The sequence below is a fragment of the Schistocerca gregaria genome, chromosome 8 (genome assembly GCF_023897955.1).
Source record: "Schistocerca gregaria isolate iqSchGreg1 chromosome 8, iqSchGreg1.2, whole genome shotgun sequence".
NCBI classification, from domain to species: domain Eukaryota; kingdom Metazoa; phylum Arthropoda; class Insecta; order Orthoptera; family Acrididae; genus Schistocerca; species Schistocerca gregaria.
In genome coordinates this window covers 400578886-400595445 of record NC_064927.1, presented here as the reverse complement: position 1 = coordinate 400595445, position 16560 = coordinate 400578886, and the positions used below count along the sequence as shown (strand labels likewise).

At 39.0% G+C, this 16560-nt stretch overlaps 1 protein-coding gene across 1 annotated transcript in view; it reads right to left on the bottom strand.

Annotated features, from left to right (window-relative positions):
- The window catches only part of LOC126284296 (DNA replication ATP-dependent helicase/nuclease DNA2), a 154805-nt gene extending 141173 nt beyond the window's left edge, over positions 1–13632 (bottom strand). Inside the window, exons 1-2 of the mRNA XM_049983126.1 lie at positions 13527–13632; positions 13126–13258 (exon numbers count right to left, since the gene is read on the bottom strand). Of these exons, the coding sequence (XP_049839083.1) occupies positions 13126–13258; positions 13527–13547 (154 nt within the window). The 5' untranslated portion in view covers positions 13548–13632. The remainder of the gene's footprint in view (positions 1–13125; positions 13259–13526) is intronic.
- Positions 13633–16560: the final 2928 nt, after the last annotated feature.

Here is a 16560-nt window from a genome sequence, read left to right as displayed (position 1 = left end):
GTCAAACATCCTTTTTTCCATTAGTTAGTGTGGCGGAAGCAATATGTGGGAGGACAAGCAACAAAAAAGAGATGGAGAGGAAAACCCTGGTGGAATGATAAAACAAAGGATATAGTACAGAAGAAGAATGGAGCCTTTAGAATATGGTTCCAGAAGAGAACAGTAGAGACAAGAGAACAGTATCAAGCAAGAAAGAAAGAAGCAAAAAGAGTGGTGGTGCAGGGGAGAAGAAAGTGGATGGAACAGAGGACCAGAATGATGGAGAAGGATAATGACGGTTCAAAAAAAAAAGGTGTTATATGGAATGATTAAAAGAGGAAGAACGGTACAACAGATTATGCCCGAATGGTGAACTAAAGTGACCTAGATATAGAGAATAATGAGGAACTCAAGAATATGTGGAAGCAGTATTTTGAAGAACACCTGAACCCAAATGGAAACCTGGATGAGGAGCAACAAGCCAAGGAGAAAAAAAAAGAGGAGGACCAGCAAATAGAAGAAGACCTTACATAAGGAGAAATGGAAGAGGCACTGGGCAAGATGAAGGGACGGAAGTCACCAGGTCTGAATGAACTAAGTGTGGAGATGGTAAGAGCAGCAGGAAAGGTGGGGACACAATGGCTATATTGAGTAATGAAAATTGTGAGGAAACAGAAGATGATCCAAGAAGACTGGAAGAAGGGAATAATTGTCCCGATCTTTAAGAAGGGATATAGAAAAGAGTGCAAGAACTACTGGGGGGATAACATTGATGAGTCATTGTACAAAGATTATTGAAAAAAATTTTGGAAGCACGAATTCGGGCAAAATTAGGAGGTATGAGAGAAGAGCAAGATGGCTTCAGAACAGGAAGGTCCATGGTGGATCTAATTTTTGCTGTAAGACTACTGCAGGAACAGCATTATGAATATGGAGTAGATCTACTAATGACATTCATGGACATTGATGAAGCGTATGATAGTGTACGTAGAAGCAAAGTTTGGAAAGCCCTGGAGAACAGAGGAGTAGCAAAACAGATTATTAAAAGGATAAGGGAAATATACCATGGAAGTGTGAGAAGTGGGAGGAGAGAGATCAGCTTGGACTGAACAGAAGAATGGCTTGAGGCATGAAAGTGCACTTTCAGCATTACTCTTCATTGTAGTGATGGATAATATAATGAGTACAGTAGAACTAGTAACTGGTGAAGGAAAGATGAAAGCTATGGTGTTTGCAGATGATCTGATGATTTGCAGGAATAAAGAGGAGGAAGTACAAGAGCAGTTGGACGTATGGGAATGAACAGTACAAGAATATGGGATGAAATTTAGTATAAGTAAGAATGAGATGATTATCACAAAAAGAACAAAAGAGAGAGGAACAACTGGATAACAATTGGTGGGGAATGACTGAGGAGAGTGAAGAGTTTCAAGTACCTAGGAAGCCTGGTACAGGAAGATGGGAAAAAACGACAGAGAAATAAATGAGTGGAGGAGAAAAGCAGAAGCATTTCGGAAGAGTGTCAGAAGCCTGAGGTGGAGCAAAGACGTACCCCAAATCACTAAGAAGGTTATATACTGGTCATACTATGTCCCAACCCTGACATATGCATCTGAAACCTGGGTTACGAAACGAAGAAAGAAAAGCAAAGTACAAGCAAGTAAAATGAAATTCTTGAGGAACAGTATTGGAGTGACAAAGACAGACAGGTTAAGAAATGAGAGGATCAGAGAGTTAATGAAGGTGGAACCATTACAGAAGGAGATAGAGAAATCAAGGCTGAGATGGTATGGGAATATTAAGAGAATGGAGGAGAAGAGGATACCCAGGGGGCTACACGAGATGAAACAGAAAGGATAGAGACCAAGAGGAACACTGAGAGACAGATGGCTGAAACGAGTGGAGGAATGTGTCCAGAAGAAAGAAGACTGGACTAAGGCGAAAACAGAGAGATGGTGGCAAGACAGAAGACGATGGAGAGGCCTATGTCTGTAACAGAATTGGCCAGAGGCTGGAAACTGTCCAAGATGATTATGATGATGATGACTGTGGAACCTAGTGGTGAATGAACTTACTTAAGAGCTAAATACTACAGGCTCATTCTGACAAGGATACACTGATGATTCAGCATAGTAGTACTTGCAAATTTGCTAGTACTGTTAGAACAGTGGCACACGTCCACTGATCTTCATGCAAAATTGGTGCAGGAAACAGAATCTAAGGGGCAGTCCCAGTAAAATTGTCTTAGTACCTTCCACAAACAAGCAAATCCAGGACATTAACTGGAATCTCAAACTTTTCAACAGAATTCTAGCAGTAGAGGGGCTGTGAAAAATCTAGGGGTAACCTTGGATGCAAAACTATCATGGCCACCGAACATAAAGAATGTATGTTCCAAGGTGAAACGTGCTCTTAAATGCACTAGAAGTGCCTGTGGTAGAAATGGGGATCCAAGTCCCAGGAGTATGTACTGGATATATACCACTGCAGTAAGACCTATGATAATTTATGAGGTAACAGTTTGGCACAATGAAGCAACACAGACGGTGATTGCTAAGGAGCTCGAGAAGGCACAGAGACTGTTATGCTTAGCCATGACCGAATTAGCAGCACGCCTACTGCTGTGATGGAGACCTTACTGAGCATGCCTCCATTTCAACAGCTTTGGATTACAACAGAGGCTGTGGCAAGGGCATGCACATTCAAAACTCAAAATAATAGGAAACCTTTAAGATATCCAGAACCTTATACCAATATAGTGAATGTGGTAAATCTAGGAATGGTCAGGGAACTGCTGGCTGACTATACAATAGCTTCCAGCTGCTTCAACAAGCCTTTCAACATAAGAACGGGAAGAATGAACCACAATGCTATGCAGGAGAGACAGTCTGGTTTACCTAAGTGTGGACCAGGTGGTGAAGGGAGGAGGGGGGAGATGGGTGTGAAACTGCACCACTTTAAATCATTAAGTGCAAAGCACTGGAAGTCAAAAGACAAATGACATTCATGTCTTTGAGTCCTGAAGAAACTGAGAAAAAGTAAAGGGTCGCTCACCACTCTTTTTACCGGTAATGGCTGGCTTTACTAGGATCACAGGGAGACGACAAACTCAGTTTCAGTGTGGGCAAAGATTTATCTCATTGTTAAATAAACCAATCCCCTTGTAAGTCTATGTAATTTCCTGGGGAAGCCTTAAAATTCAATACCAAATTTCAGAATTTCAGTGCCACCACGATGTAATCCAAATTGTATCTTCATGCCTCCAGACCTTCTGATCTTGTGAATTTTGAACATTGTATCAACATAACAAATTCTACTCCTGTTACACATTTTCTGCTGCTATTGATATGATTTATTAAAGTTCCATGTTAACTACAATGATCCTACTACATCTAAACTGAGCGTTTTCATTTCTCTTTTCAGATTTTATAGCTTCTCCATGACTTTCAGATTTCTGACATTCTGCACTCTAACTGTTGCAATGTAACAGTTTCATTGGTTTTTCCAATGTTTTTCTCATAGTCACTTCCCCTTTGCACTCTCCTCCAGCAGATTTGAGTTGGAGGCTAATCTAGAATCTCTTGCCAACAGCTCGTGATGGTAAAAGTATAGAGCAGGTCCAGTAGTGTACTTAGCCTATGTGTTTCATGCACAATGTCAGCACTTGTCTTGAGGTATGTGAGCCGTGGTGCGTCTTTACTGGCACACCAGCTCTTTGGCATGACTATCGATTACCCGGCTGTATTACGATCTTTACCCCTGTTGTGATCTGGCGGCAGGTATTTGCAGTTGGCGAGTTGGTCCTCAGACTCTCTACGAGGCGCTATGACATGCTTGAGGGGATGAAGGAGCAAAACATGTGGGCTCGGTCAGCAGTGGCGTGGCCGGTCTATCTTGCAGGACAGACAGGAGTTTGTGGTGCACCTGTCTGATGTCAACTCCGGGCACTGCTCGTCGCATTGCTTTGGTGCCTGTTTTCTCGAACAGACCATTACCTCGATACCATTTCGAAAAGCGCTCTCCATCGAAGGTGTAAGTGGTTTTGGTGGCTTTGTTTCATGGAACTATTCGTGTTGCAGCGACTGTCGCTTGTTGGTTGATTGTCCTAATGTATGTGTTGAAGTAAGAGCAGCCGGCAAGGTGTTCCTCTAAGGAAATCAGTGTCCCCCAAAAGATGTAACTGTAAGGTATTGAAGATACTAGGTCATAGTCTAGTTATTATTTTCTGCATACCAAGCTTGCACAATTGGCAGTTACATTGCAGACCTATGCAATGAAATTAAAGGACACAAAACCTAGTTTTGTTGTGCATTTGAATAATGTGATATTATCTTGAAATTATTTCTATTTCATCTTTGTACACACTGTTGGCATTACTCATATGTGCAAACATGGCTGGGCAAAATATGAGTGTGTGAAGCCTGATACTATTTTACAGCATTGCATTTGTGTATAAGTCCTAGTTTAAATGTTTTACAGCATTGATATTGCAAAATTTAAGTCGTTTATACTGAAAGCACTTATTGGTTTTTTTAACTTATATTGTTTATTGATCTCTTAACTTATTGACGTTTATTTGGTGTTTGCTGTTTTCTGTGGTCTGTTTGTGTTCCAGTTTCCAGCGAGTTGGGGTACGTGGGAGCAGCTCCACGTTCCGCTTAGGTACACAGAAGCTGCGACATATCGTCTAATGGGAAGTGACTCCCGGTTGGACCCCAGCATTTAGGTGTTGTTTTGGACAGCTGGTCTGCTGCTTCTGGCATTTCAAGTTAAGTCACCTTTTGCCCAGGGCAACCTGGCCGCACTGCCCATTTGATAAACATTTAACATCTCTCAAGCATATTTAAAAAAAAAATTAAATTTGCTTATCAATGAATTATATTTAGTGTAATGTATTGTGCTAGTTGTGTTATCGGGCAAAAAAATTATCTGAGTCACACTTATAAATTACTTCAGATTGTAATTTATTGTTCATTAAGTAACTCTAATTTGCTGCTTTCTTGAGAAGGAAGCTATTTGTCATTTTGGATATTGTTTTTTTAAGATAGCCAAGTGTTGATTGTATGTTAGCTGTTTTATAAATGTGGTCTTGAATAAATTGTTAAATTATTGATTATTGCTAGTAGTTGTGTTTAAGGAGCAACATTATAGAGGCCTTGACCTTCCATGCTAATCCCGACTTCCTAAGTCACAGTATGATAGCAATGAAATGGCACATGTCAACTACTGGTCACACAGAATAAGTGAAAGAGTAGCGGACAGACAATGTTTTTGGAGCAAGAAACAAAGAAATACTGCGTCAATCCCATGTCAGAATCCCACAACATCAGATATCTTAACACATTTGGAAGAAACAATCAAATATTTGTGGAAACCAAAACCACAAATTTAAATGCTGCATTTCACTCACAGCAGTTTGAGCTATTCTATTAGGTCTGAACTTAACCGCGTACTCTTAATTCATAACATATTTGTAAAAAGAAGTCAAATATTTTCAACAACAGTGCTGATGAGAATTATTCAATTTCTACACTAGAAATTCATTGCCTTTTTGCTCACCTTTGATTGGTTATGTGAAAGTATCATCATACTGGCTATATGAAACTGATGTGTTAACCTATGAACAACAGAGAAACACCATTGTGACTGGTGATATCCCTGATCTAGACTGTAGTCCATCATGATACTTTTTCACTTACAGGTCCACAGTGCAGTGGTTTCCACTGTCTTCTGCACCCTCATGTTGTTGATAATTGCTGAGCTTTCTACCTTTATGGGCAGTTTCCCACCTATAGCCAGAGGGTTCCCTCAAACTCATCATCCATCACTGTTGATTATTTACATGTGCAAACTAAATGGTGATTGTGATCAATCAAGAGACACAAGACATTTTAACTAGTAGTCAAAGGTGTAAACTTAAGACTACCATGACCTTACATCAACATAAGTCCATAATCCAATCAGAGCTCTATAAACTATGATTCCGTTAATTTCAATTGACAACCATAAAGATTTTTTATAAAGCTTAAAATCAAGCAAGTATACTTTGAATCACTTGTTATATCAGGGCCTTCTGTAGTGCGTTATATGAACTGTTTGAATAATGTGGCCAGTGCTTAAGGTTGCAGTCTCACAACAGCACATTGCAAACTAGCTATACTGGGCATCTCTCCTTGGAGTCATAAAGAGCATTTTTCTGGTGTTGGATCAGATACATATTTGCAGTTTAATTTTTGTAACACACAGATTGGGTAAGCTCTCACAAACACCGATCACTGTGGGGTTCATGCAACATCTAAGATGAAAATGTCAGTTTATTCCTTGTAACACACAAAATGATTTTAAACTGCCCATCTGAGAGGGCAGTTCCAAATACAGAATCTATTATCATGACAGGGACACAGAAACTGATACATCAGACCTTTCTGTGAAAGTATGTTTAAGGCACACTGTTTCATGTGCATTAGTGATTTGGTCTTTAGGATTCTCTCTAGTGCAGACAATGACAACAATGGATACCAAATTATCTGTGAACTCCTGTTGGCCAATCTTCATTGCTCCATTTTGTGTACAAGCCTCAAGTTATTTGCCTACCATCATTATGCAACAATGTTATTCAGGCATTGCTGGAGTAGTGATTATTCCTCCTCCCCCCCCCTCCCCCCCTATTAAAATGTACTTGTAAAAATTATATATCACACAAGATCAATTTGAGAATGTTCCGTTGAATGGGCACATTCCAGTTTAAAAATATACATAATATTTCTCTGGGTTGACTTCATTCAGTATAGTTCCAGCTGTTGCCTGTGACGTATATCTTGCTGAAAACGTGCAACAGCCTAGATCGCATACAGATTTCTTTATTTAAGACAACCAGTTTCAACTTTGCTGTCATCTTCAGGTCAGCAATGTCAGTCAGAACTGGCCATCTTAAAGAAATATTTATGAAATCTAGGCTGTTGACTGTATTTAGCAAGAAAACAGATGCTCCTTCGGTCTTCTCAAAATGGGAAAATTCAAAGCAACACTTCTCTAGGGTAGCAAGTTATGTATTCAGCTTTACCTGTGTTTTCTTCGTAGCATGTATGGCTTAAATTTTGTGCATTTCTTTTGCATTTAAGAGGGTTAATCTTGGGTTGGTTTTGTAAGTGTATACTCAGGCAGCCAGGAGCGTATGGATTGCTCATTTGTTTGTTTCGAAGATAAGTAACTGTTTGGTTCAGCCTAGTTAGCGACTAAGTCTGGCTCCATCCGCCACCTGTGACATCTCCAGAGCAGCAGGTTACTTATTTAGTTTTTTCTGTGTTTTCTTAGCAGTATGTATTGCTTACATGTTGTGCATGTCTTTCTATTCAAGAGGGTTAATACACATTTTGTAAGTGTAAATTCAAGCAGTCTGTAGCTCCACTGTAATTTCTTCTGCACAGCCAGCTACACTGTTCATTAATGTATCAGCATCCATTGGCGACGTGTCAGAAGGGTAACAAGTTGGATATCTAAGTATTTGTCAGCTTTTATAGTTTACTTCTCCAGTTAGTCTTACTAGGATGGGTAGAATGTGAGCATACTGTGTGTGGATGAAAGAGAGACTGGCTGAAGTTTGTGAACAGTTGAATGGTTTTGGTTATGATCAGCTACCTTCAACTGCTGCCCCAGGCTGTAGGAGAGGCAGGAAATCTGGCGTGGCTCATGGGACACTTCCAGTGTCACTTATTTCGCCCATGGGCTCTGCTGCTGAGGCACCTCCTAGTGTAAATGGTGTGATGGATCAGCCCTCACATCAGGATGAGTAGTAGGTGATAATGTGTTTGCTTCGCCCAAGATGAAGGGCCAATGTGGGGGCTGGGCACCTGGCCTCCCCTATTCATTCTGTAAATGAACAAGTGGCTGTTGCTTCAGCAGGGTCCAAGTAAGCACAAGAGGGCAGGGCTTAGCAAGTTATCAGGAGCTCCAACATTAGGCACATTATGGAGTCCTTTAGGAAGATAGTGTTCAAGGCTGGAAAGAAAGCCACTGCACACTCTGTATGTCTGCCAGGGAGCCTCATCCGAGGTGTGGAAGCAGCGCGACTGCAGCTATCAACCATGCGTGGTGCAGTCATATGTCTGTTGTGGCTGTCACATGGGTTCTGATGTCTTCCTCAGTTCACACAGACAACTGGATTGGCATGCAGGGTGGAAACAGAACTTGCTATTAACCACATTATTCCCAGAGTTTACTGGGGTCTTTTCGTTTTGAGCCAAGTGGTGAGTCACAGCCAAAGGCTTCAACAACTATGTGACAGTCTTGGTAGCAGATTTCTGGACCTGCATTATCAGGTGGAGAATTGTAGGGGTCCTCTGACAGGTCAGAGGTGCAATACACAAAGGAAGCAGCTACTCAGGTAGCAGCATACTTGTGGAGTGCACAGGGGAGTGTTTTAGGCTAGACAGTAGTTTGAAGTATTCTAATGAACACTTTCCAGTCGATACACAGATAGGGAAATGAAACTGTGTTCACAGTAAAGACATTTAAGCTACCAAAATTCTATAAGCAAATTGTCAAAGTATTGATAGCAAAATCCCCAAATTTACTGCCATGCAGGAAGGTTCTCATGCTCAAATTATTCTTGGCACTGAGAGATGGCTAAAAACCTAAAGTAGAAAGCTGCAAGATATTTAGTATTTATCAGAAGAACACATTAGACACCACAGGTGGAGGAGTGTTCATTGCAAATGACAGAAACATTGTCTGTATTGAGGTTGAAATTGAGTATGACAATGAAGTTACCAAGTTAGCCATTAGACATTAGACATTTTTTTCTGGACACTCAATTCCGATGTGACAGTTCTAGAATCATTCAAAGGAAGTCTACAGTCAGTAGTGCATAATACTCAGACCATGCAATACTACTTGGAGGCGACTTTAACCTATCAAGTATAAACTGAGATATCTATGGTTTCATTTCAGGCAAATGAAAATGGAAAGTTTTGGGAAATAGTTTTGAACAAGTTTTCCAAAAACTTGTCTTGAGCAGCTAGTTCAGCAGCTCAGATGCAATGGAAATATCTTAGACCTTGTAGCTATCATACAGATGGCGTCAGTATAGAGACAGGTACTAGTGATCATGGTATCATAGCAACTATGACTGTAAAGTTTTATATATCAGCCAAGAAAGCTATGAGGGAGTGTCTGCTAGAAAGAGCAGATAAGCAGTTGCTAGCATCTCACTTTGACAATGACTTGCAATCATTTAGTACCAGAACAGTGGCCATAGAGGAATTAGGACAAAGTTTAAACAGACTGTAAATTGTGCTCTGGACAAGTGCGTGGCTGGCATAGCACCCTTGGATCAAAAGAGAATGCGCAAATGGGGACAGGTAAAGATTACTAAAGATTCATGCACCTGTGGAAAGATCTATGGCCAAAACAACAATTACCATCATATATTACCTGGGATTTGGACTAGAATCTGGGAAATCCTGGTCCTACACAAAATCAGTAAGCAGGTCTAAGGCATCTATCAAGTCATTCGTTGAGCAGTCTGGTGTGGCAGTTAAAGTTTAGCAAAACAAAAGCCAAAGTTTCAAATTTTGTGTTTTAGTAATAAGCGATCCTGCTGGAGAGAAACAACTAAAAGAGTTGAAAATGAATGTCACCATATCAGGATGCAATCACAAAATGGTTTTCAAAGAGTACTCTACTGCAGTCACCCCTTACTTTACTATTTATAGCAAATCTCTCACACAGTGCAAACTCCCAAGCAACTGGAAAGAACTAAAGGTGACTTCTTGACTCCTGTATATAAGAAGGGTAAAAGGATAGACCCACAAAATTACATAGCAATATCCGTAAGATCCATTTGCTGCAGAATTCTGGGACATACTGTGAGCTCGAAAACAATAAATTTCCTAGACACTGAAAAATTTATGCCCATGAATCAGCAAGGTTTTAGAAAGCATCACTCATGCAAATCTTAGCTTGCTCGTTTCTCAGACGATACACTACAAACTATGGGCTATTGGCAACAGGCTGATTTCATATTTCTAGATTTCCGAAAAGCGTCCAAAATGGTGCCCCACTGCAGACTGTAATAGAACCAAGTATGCTGTTCTCGACGAGTGTTTATCAGAGAAAAGGGTATCATGAGACGAGCAACAGGGAAGTGTGATAGGACTGCTATTATTTCCTACATACATTTAAATGCTCTGGCAGACAGGACGGGCAGCATTCTGTGGCTGTTTGCTGATGCTGCTGTGGCGTATGGAAAGGTGCCGATGATGAGAGACTGCAGAACGATAAAAGATAACTTAGATGAAATTTCTAGGACAAAATTGTAAGATAATGCAGATGAGTAGGAAAAACAAACCCACAATGTTCAGATACAGCATTAATAGTGTCCTGCTTGATGTAGTTGTGCCATTTAATGATCTGGACACAACTTTACAAATGACATGAAATGGAATGATTGGGGTAAGAAAGGTGAATGAACGCTTGACTTCACTTAATTGCGAGAATTTTAGGAAAGTACAGTTCTACTGTAGAGGACTGCATATAGCACAGTAATGCAACTATTCTTGAGTACTGCTCGAGTGTTTAGTATCAGTACCAGGTTGGATTAAAGGAAGACACTGAAGCAATTCAGTGACGGTCTTCCAGATTTGTTACTGGTAGGTCCAAACAACTTGAAAGTATTATGAAGATGCTTCGGGAACAACTCAAATGGGTATCCCTGGGGGGTAGATGACATTCTTTTCAAGGAACACTACTGAGAAAATTTAGAGTAATTGCATTGAAGCTTACTGCAAAACATTCCAACCTCCGTGAACACACGTTCCGTGTATGGGCCACGAAGATAAGAGAAATTAGGGCTCACACAGAGGCATACAGACACTCTCTTTCCCTCACTATCTGCGAGTGGAGTAGGAAAGGAAATGACTAGTAGTGGTACAAGGTACTCTCTGCCGTGAACCAAATGGTGGCTTGCAGAGTATGTAGGTACATATAGATACAGAATCATCTCTTCTGTATGTCCCATTAACAAGGGGGACCTTTAGGAGTGTGTAACTGGTCAACATAGGCCTAGAAATTAACAAAAGGAAAGCAAATGGTAGAAAATGTGTTTTGAATTAGTAATAAATTATCACCATAGTTATTGATGCCATCTAAACTGAATCAATCAAACTAGAAATGTACAATAGTGGGAGCAGAATTGTTGCACAGTTTTCCTCTAACCTGATTCACTAAATTTAGCCAACATTATTTAGCAAGAGAAACAGAGGCTTTTCCCAATTTCAGTCAGCAGTGCACATAGCAGAGGTAGGCACTACACGCACTGAATGAAGTTTTCCAAATGACAGGGATGACAACACATTAGTGATCAAAAAGATGAAGTTGAAACTATTTCTAGTTGTGCTTGCAACCCTGTCAACTTTACAGAGATACTGTTAACACTATGATGGCAGACAAAACATGAATGTTTATTGATGAATATTCTTGGTGTTTTCATAAGCATCACTTCTAATACAGCTCTGACACTAGATTATCTGGACACTTAACTGCCTTCTCAGTAGTTCTTTAGCACCAATATAACAAGACTTTTTAATAACTCATTAAATATTTGATAATACATAGTTATCTTTTCCAAGTGCATTCACCAGTTCCTCACTTTACAAATATGGTTAATTTTTGTACCTCACATTGAAGATTGAATTTAAGTAGATGAATCTGGATGCTGTGTGTGATGAAGTATGATACACCACACATAAGTACTGACTCTTTGCAAAATGCTATATACATGTACAAGAAAGCACAGGAACCCACACTATGTTCATAAAGTATACTTCTAAACAGTTTACTTTTAACACTTAACTTTTGATCTATGTATGTAACTTTCTATCACATTTATGTCAGTTATGCAGGGTTTCTGGGCTATAGGCACACAAAACATAAGTTAATATTGCTGTACCTATTAAGGTTTATAGATTTGTTGTCCAACATTGAACACAGGAGCCAAAATATATTTATGCACGTTGGTACAGTTCAATGTGGGCACAGTTTGTAGCTAGACAGATACCAAAATGTTAACTTATTCCACTTTTTGGCACATTTCATAAGCACGACAGGTGTCATGGCGTCTTCTGCAGAGTAGACAGAGGGGTGTGGCACCATCCTGCCGGAAATTGATGTTGGGAGGCAACTGAGGAACTACACAGTTCACCAACAGGTTATACCCTGTCATTGCAGACTACATAAAAAAAAGGATGACTAATCACACCATGTTTATGTAATCCCAACTAACAGCAAAAACACATCATCTGCAGGTTCCTCATGGGACATTTGAAACCAAATGTGCTGTTTCTCTACAAGTTCTGTACCACTGATAAATGGATTTGTGTGTGGGAGAATCCAATTTCTTACATGCTTCAAAATGAAATGATCTTATGGCATTGTTGACTGGGATGTCCCATTCGGATTTGGCTGCCAAGTGCAAGTCTTATTTCATTCGGCGTGACATTGGGTGACTTGCAGTTGATGAGGAGGATGAAATGATGATGAGGACAACACAACACCCAGTCCACAAGCGGAGAAAATCTCCCATCCGTTTGGGAATCAAACACGGGTCCAGTGCATGGAAGGCAAGCATGTTACCACCCAGCTAAGCAGGCGGACTACATGCCTCAGAACACGTGTTACGAATTTAACTCTGTTGTCCACAGCACACACTACACCTTCTGTTATGGCATCCACATGCTGATTTCCAGGAGTAAGTCTGCCTGCCATAAGACTCAATGCTGTTCATGAGAATGATGTGGATCACATTATGGAGACTATGTCTATTGACTGCATATTTACCCAATAATGCAAAATGTCAAGTTCTTTCATCATAAGCATTTTTATGCGTAAATGTCTAGTCCAGACACCTACCAAATTCCCTGTGCCCACGCAAATAAAACAAATTTAGAGGTTCTATGAGCAAGCCAATTAACTGTTCACGGACTGCACTTACTGTTACATACAGTAAACAAAATATTTTGTTTAAATGACAGCGATCACTGTATTCCAAAGTAAGCAAAATGCCTCTTTCTTTCTTAAATCGTTGCGATCAGTACCTACTTACGAAACAAGAGTTGTATAAATATAATTTAAAAAAAAAGGGTAAAATACCTGCATAGGAATTAGGTGATATACGCCTCTTTTTTGGGCTCTTCGTCGTTTCTTCCTGACAGTTTCCCTTTCTTTTTATTTGCAGACGCTCATTTCTTTCTTTCAGTGGTGAAACAGGTACAGGAGACCCAAACTGTATAAAAAAAATTATCAGCCTTGGAAACATTACATTACAGACTCTGCGAAACAGCAGAACAATATTGATGACTGGGGATTTAAGTTTGGTTTACAAAGTGAAGACGTTTATCAGTTACCGGCATGTGACGTGATGTACGGTTATTACATAAGTTAAGTGAAAAGCTAGTCAATAAAGCTCATAAACCAAAAGTATACATCACATCAACGAAATTTTCATTACTGAGGCAAACCAGTGATTCAAGAACTAAGGAAGACTGACTTACACAACTTCCATTCACAGCCATTGTATACAAACAAGCTCCACATCCGCCAAACCGTTTGACAGTATGTTTCTCGTCAACTGTTATCTTATTTCCCGCCTAAACCAAACAGCTTCACATAGTAATTCCTATCGACCGGTATATGTCGTGAGAAATATTTGTATTAAATTACATTAGTGGTTCATATAGTAGATTGTAAAAATCAGAATTTCAGGGAACTGATGATCAACTAAAAGCTCAGAAAACGAGAGAAATAGTTCATAGAAAAAAGGAAATTTTTGCAAACAGATAGTTTTGGAAAGGAATCCAGTAGCTGCCTAGATGATGCACGGTAAGTTTTCGATGGTTGAAGCTGTGAACTTGAACAAAGCCGGAAAATTACGTACAAACTGTTGTTTCATCACAGTAAATCCACTGAACAGGATTTTTAGTAATCATACGGAACTCTTGATTTTAGCGTATAAAGGAATATTTTGTTGTGCTTAGGTCCTGGAATGTGCGCTATATGGGTTCGGTTCATCAATGCTTCATTTACTTACTGACCAGCACTCCTCAATTAAATCTTGCATTATAAAAGAGTATTGCACTGGCATATCACAAGAAGTTTATATATTAAAAATTGAAAGTTCTAAGAAATCTGCTAATAGTATAAGCACATTTTCGTTTACATGTTACGTCACGTAATAACATTCCACAATGTATTTCAAATGGCAGCCTTCACAAAGGCTGTCAACGGACCGTCACGTCGCGTCATATCACGTTAGGCTTTATCGGGGAGACAGTAGATTAGATTACATTAGATTAACACTTGTTCCATAGATCATGAATACACTTCGTAATGGTGTGGAACGTGTCAGGTTAATGAAAGATGTCGGTACAAGATATTACATTACACAAAATATTGCATGACACTAATGCTTAAGTTATTTTTTTCCCTCCCTTAATTTATATCTAAAAATTCAGAAAATGAGTAGAAGGAGTTATCATCTAGAAATTCTTATAATTTATTTTTAAATGTTGGTTGACTATCTGTCAGGCTTTTGATGCTGTTTGGTAGGTGACCAAAGACTTTTGTGGCAGCATAATTTACCCCCTTCTGTGCCAAAGTCAGATTTAACCCTGTATAGCGAAGATCATCCTTTCTCCTGGTGTTATAGCTATGCACACTGCTATTACTTTTGAACTGGGCTGGATTATTAACAACAAATTTCATAAGGAATAAATATACTGTGAGGTTACTGTGAGGATCCCTAGATCCTTAAATAGATGTCTGCAGGATGACCGTGGGTGAACTCCAGCAATTATTCTGATTACACGTTTTTGAGCAATGAATACTTTTCTACTCAACGATGAATTACCCCAGAATATGATACCATACGAAAGCAGTGAATGAAAGTAGGCATAGTAAGCTAATTTACTGAGATTCTTATCGCAAAAATTTGCAATAACCCTAATAGCATACGTAGCCGAACTCAGACGTTTCAGCAGATCATCAAAGTGTTGCTTCCAGTTTAACCTCTCATCAATGGACACACCTAAAAATTTTGAAAATTCTACCTTAGCTGCAGACTTCTGTTCAAAGTCTGTACTTATTACTGGAGTTGTGCCATTTACTGTACGGAACTGTATATACTGTGTTTTATCAAAATTTAAAGAGAGTCCGTTTGCTGAGAACCACTTAATAATTTTGTTAAAAACATCATTTACAATTACATCACTTAGTTCTTGGTTTTTGGATGTTATTACTATACTTGTATCATCAGCAAAAAGAACTAACTTTGCATCTTCACCAATATGGAATGGTAAGTCATTAATGTATATCATCTTCACAACGTCGTCACCTTCTTGCATCGGAAGCCAACATATTACCGCCGCGCTCGGTAATGTTTAGTAGTGAATTTTGTGATTCTTTTCATTCTTAGACTTTATTTTATTATTGTACTTTGTTTCAGTCACAAATTGCGGTTAAATTTTACTTACAGTACGGAGAATTAATGTGCTGACGTTGGAACGACTGTTCGGTGCTGGTAATTATGTGACGTTCGTATTAATGTTTTGTTATGAAATACTTAATTTACTGAGCGGACAAGGTAATAAACACGAACATGTCACCCATCGAGCAGAAACAGCATTAATTATTTACTTAATGCCTGATCGTTACCAACATCAGTACACAACGCCGCCGCTGCTGGAAGCAAAATTTTCTGCAAATTGCAAATGCTTCATGACGACTTGGAAATCTTTTACGCTAAATATTCTATCACAAGCGAGGTCATATATCCGAAAGCGAAAAATTATTTAGGTTTTAGACTAACAGAAGAGACATAACACCCATATAGTAAATAAATAAGAACATTACTTGATGAAGCAATTTTAATTCAATACCACTTTAAGCAAATGGATCAGCTCTTGTGAAGTTATTGACGTTATTAGCTATGTGAGAAAAATTAAACACAATGGACATGGTAAACAAACTTGATTTATTCTCCTATAAATATTGTTTAATGGGTTTGTATACTTTCTCGCTAGCAAATAAATGTCAATGTTCCACTTCTCAGCAGTTTGGCACACAAAAGCTGACCAAGAAAATAGATTATAAAGTATCCTTTTCCCATTAATAAACTCTATCGTTGTCAGTTTCTCAGTTCTGATACTACACTCCGACTCTTTACTTCACAAATGCTAAGTCACAACCTCACTTTCACGGTTCGTTACTGGGCTAAGTTAAACGAAGTGACATGAGGTGATAGACAGTGTGGAAACACACTGGTCCTACTATGTCATTATGTGATGTGACGTTATGAATAGTTGAATTGGCTTCAGTCTTCCATTACACTTACAAAATGTATTTAAAACATATTTAAAACTAAATTCAACATTTACATCATATTGTAAGCATAATTCGTATATTTTTCTGAGCTGTATTATCTTATTCACAGAATCAGAATTTTCAACGTAGTAAATAGCGTATATAATGCTGAGAATCACTATACTACGAAGTTCATAAGTGATAAAATAAGTAATATTCCTTATTTCG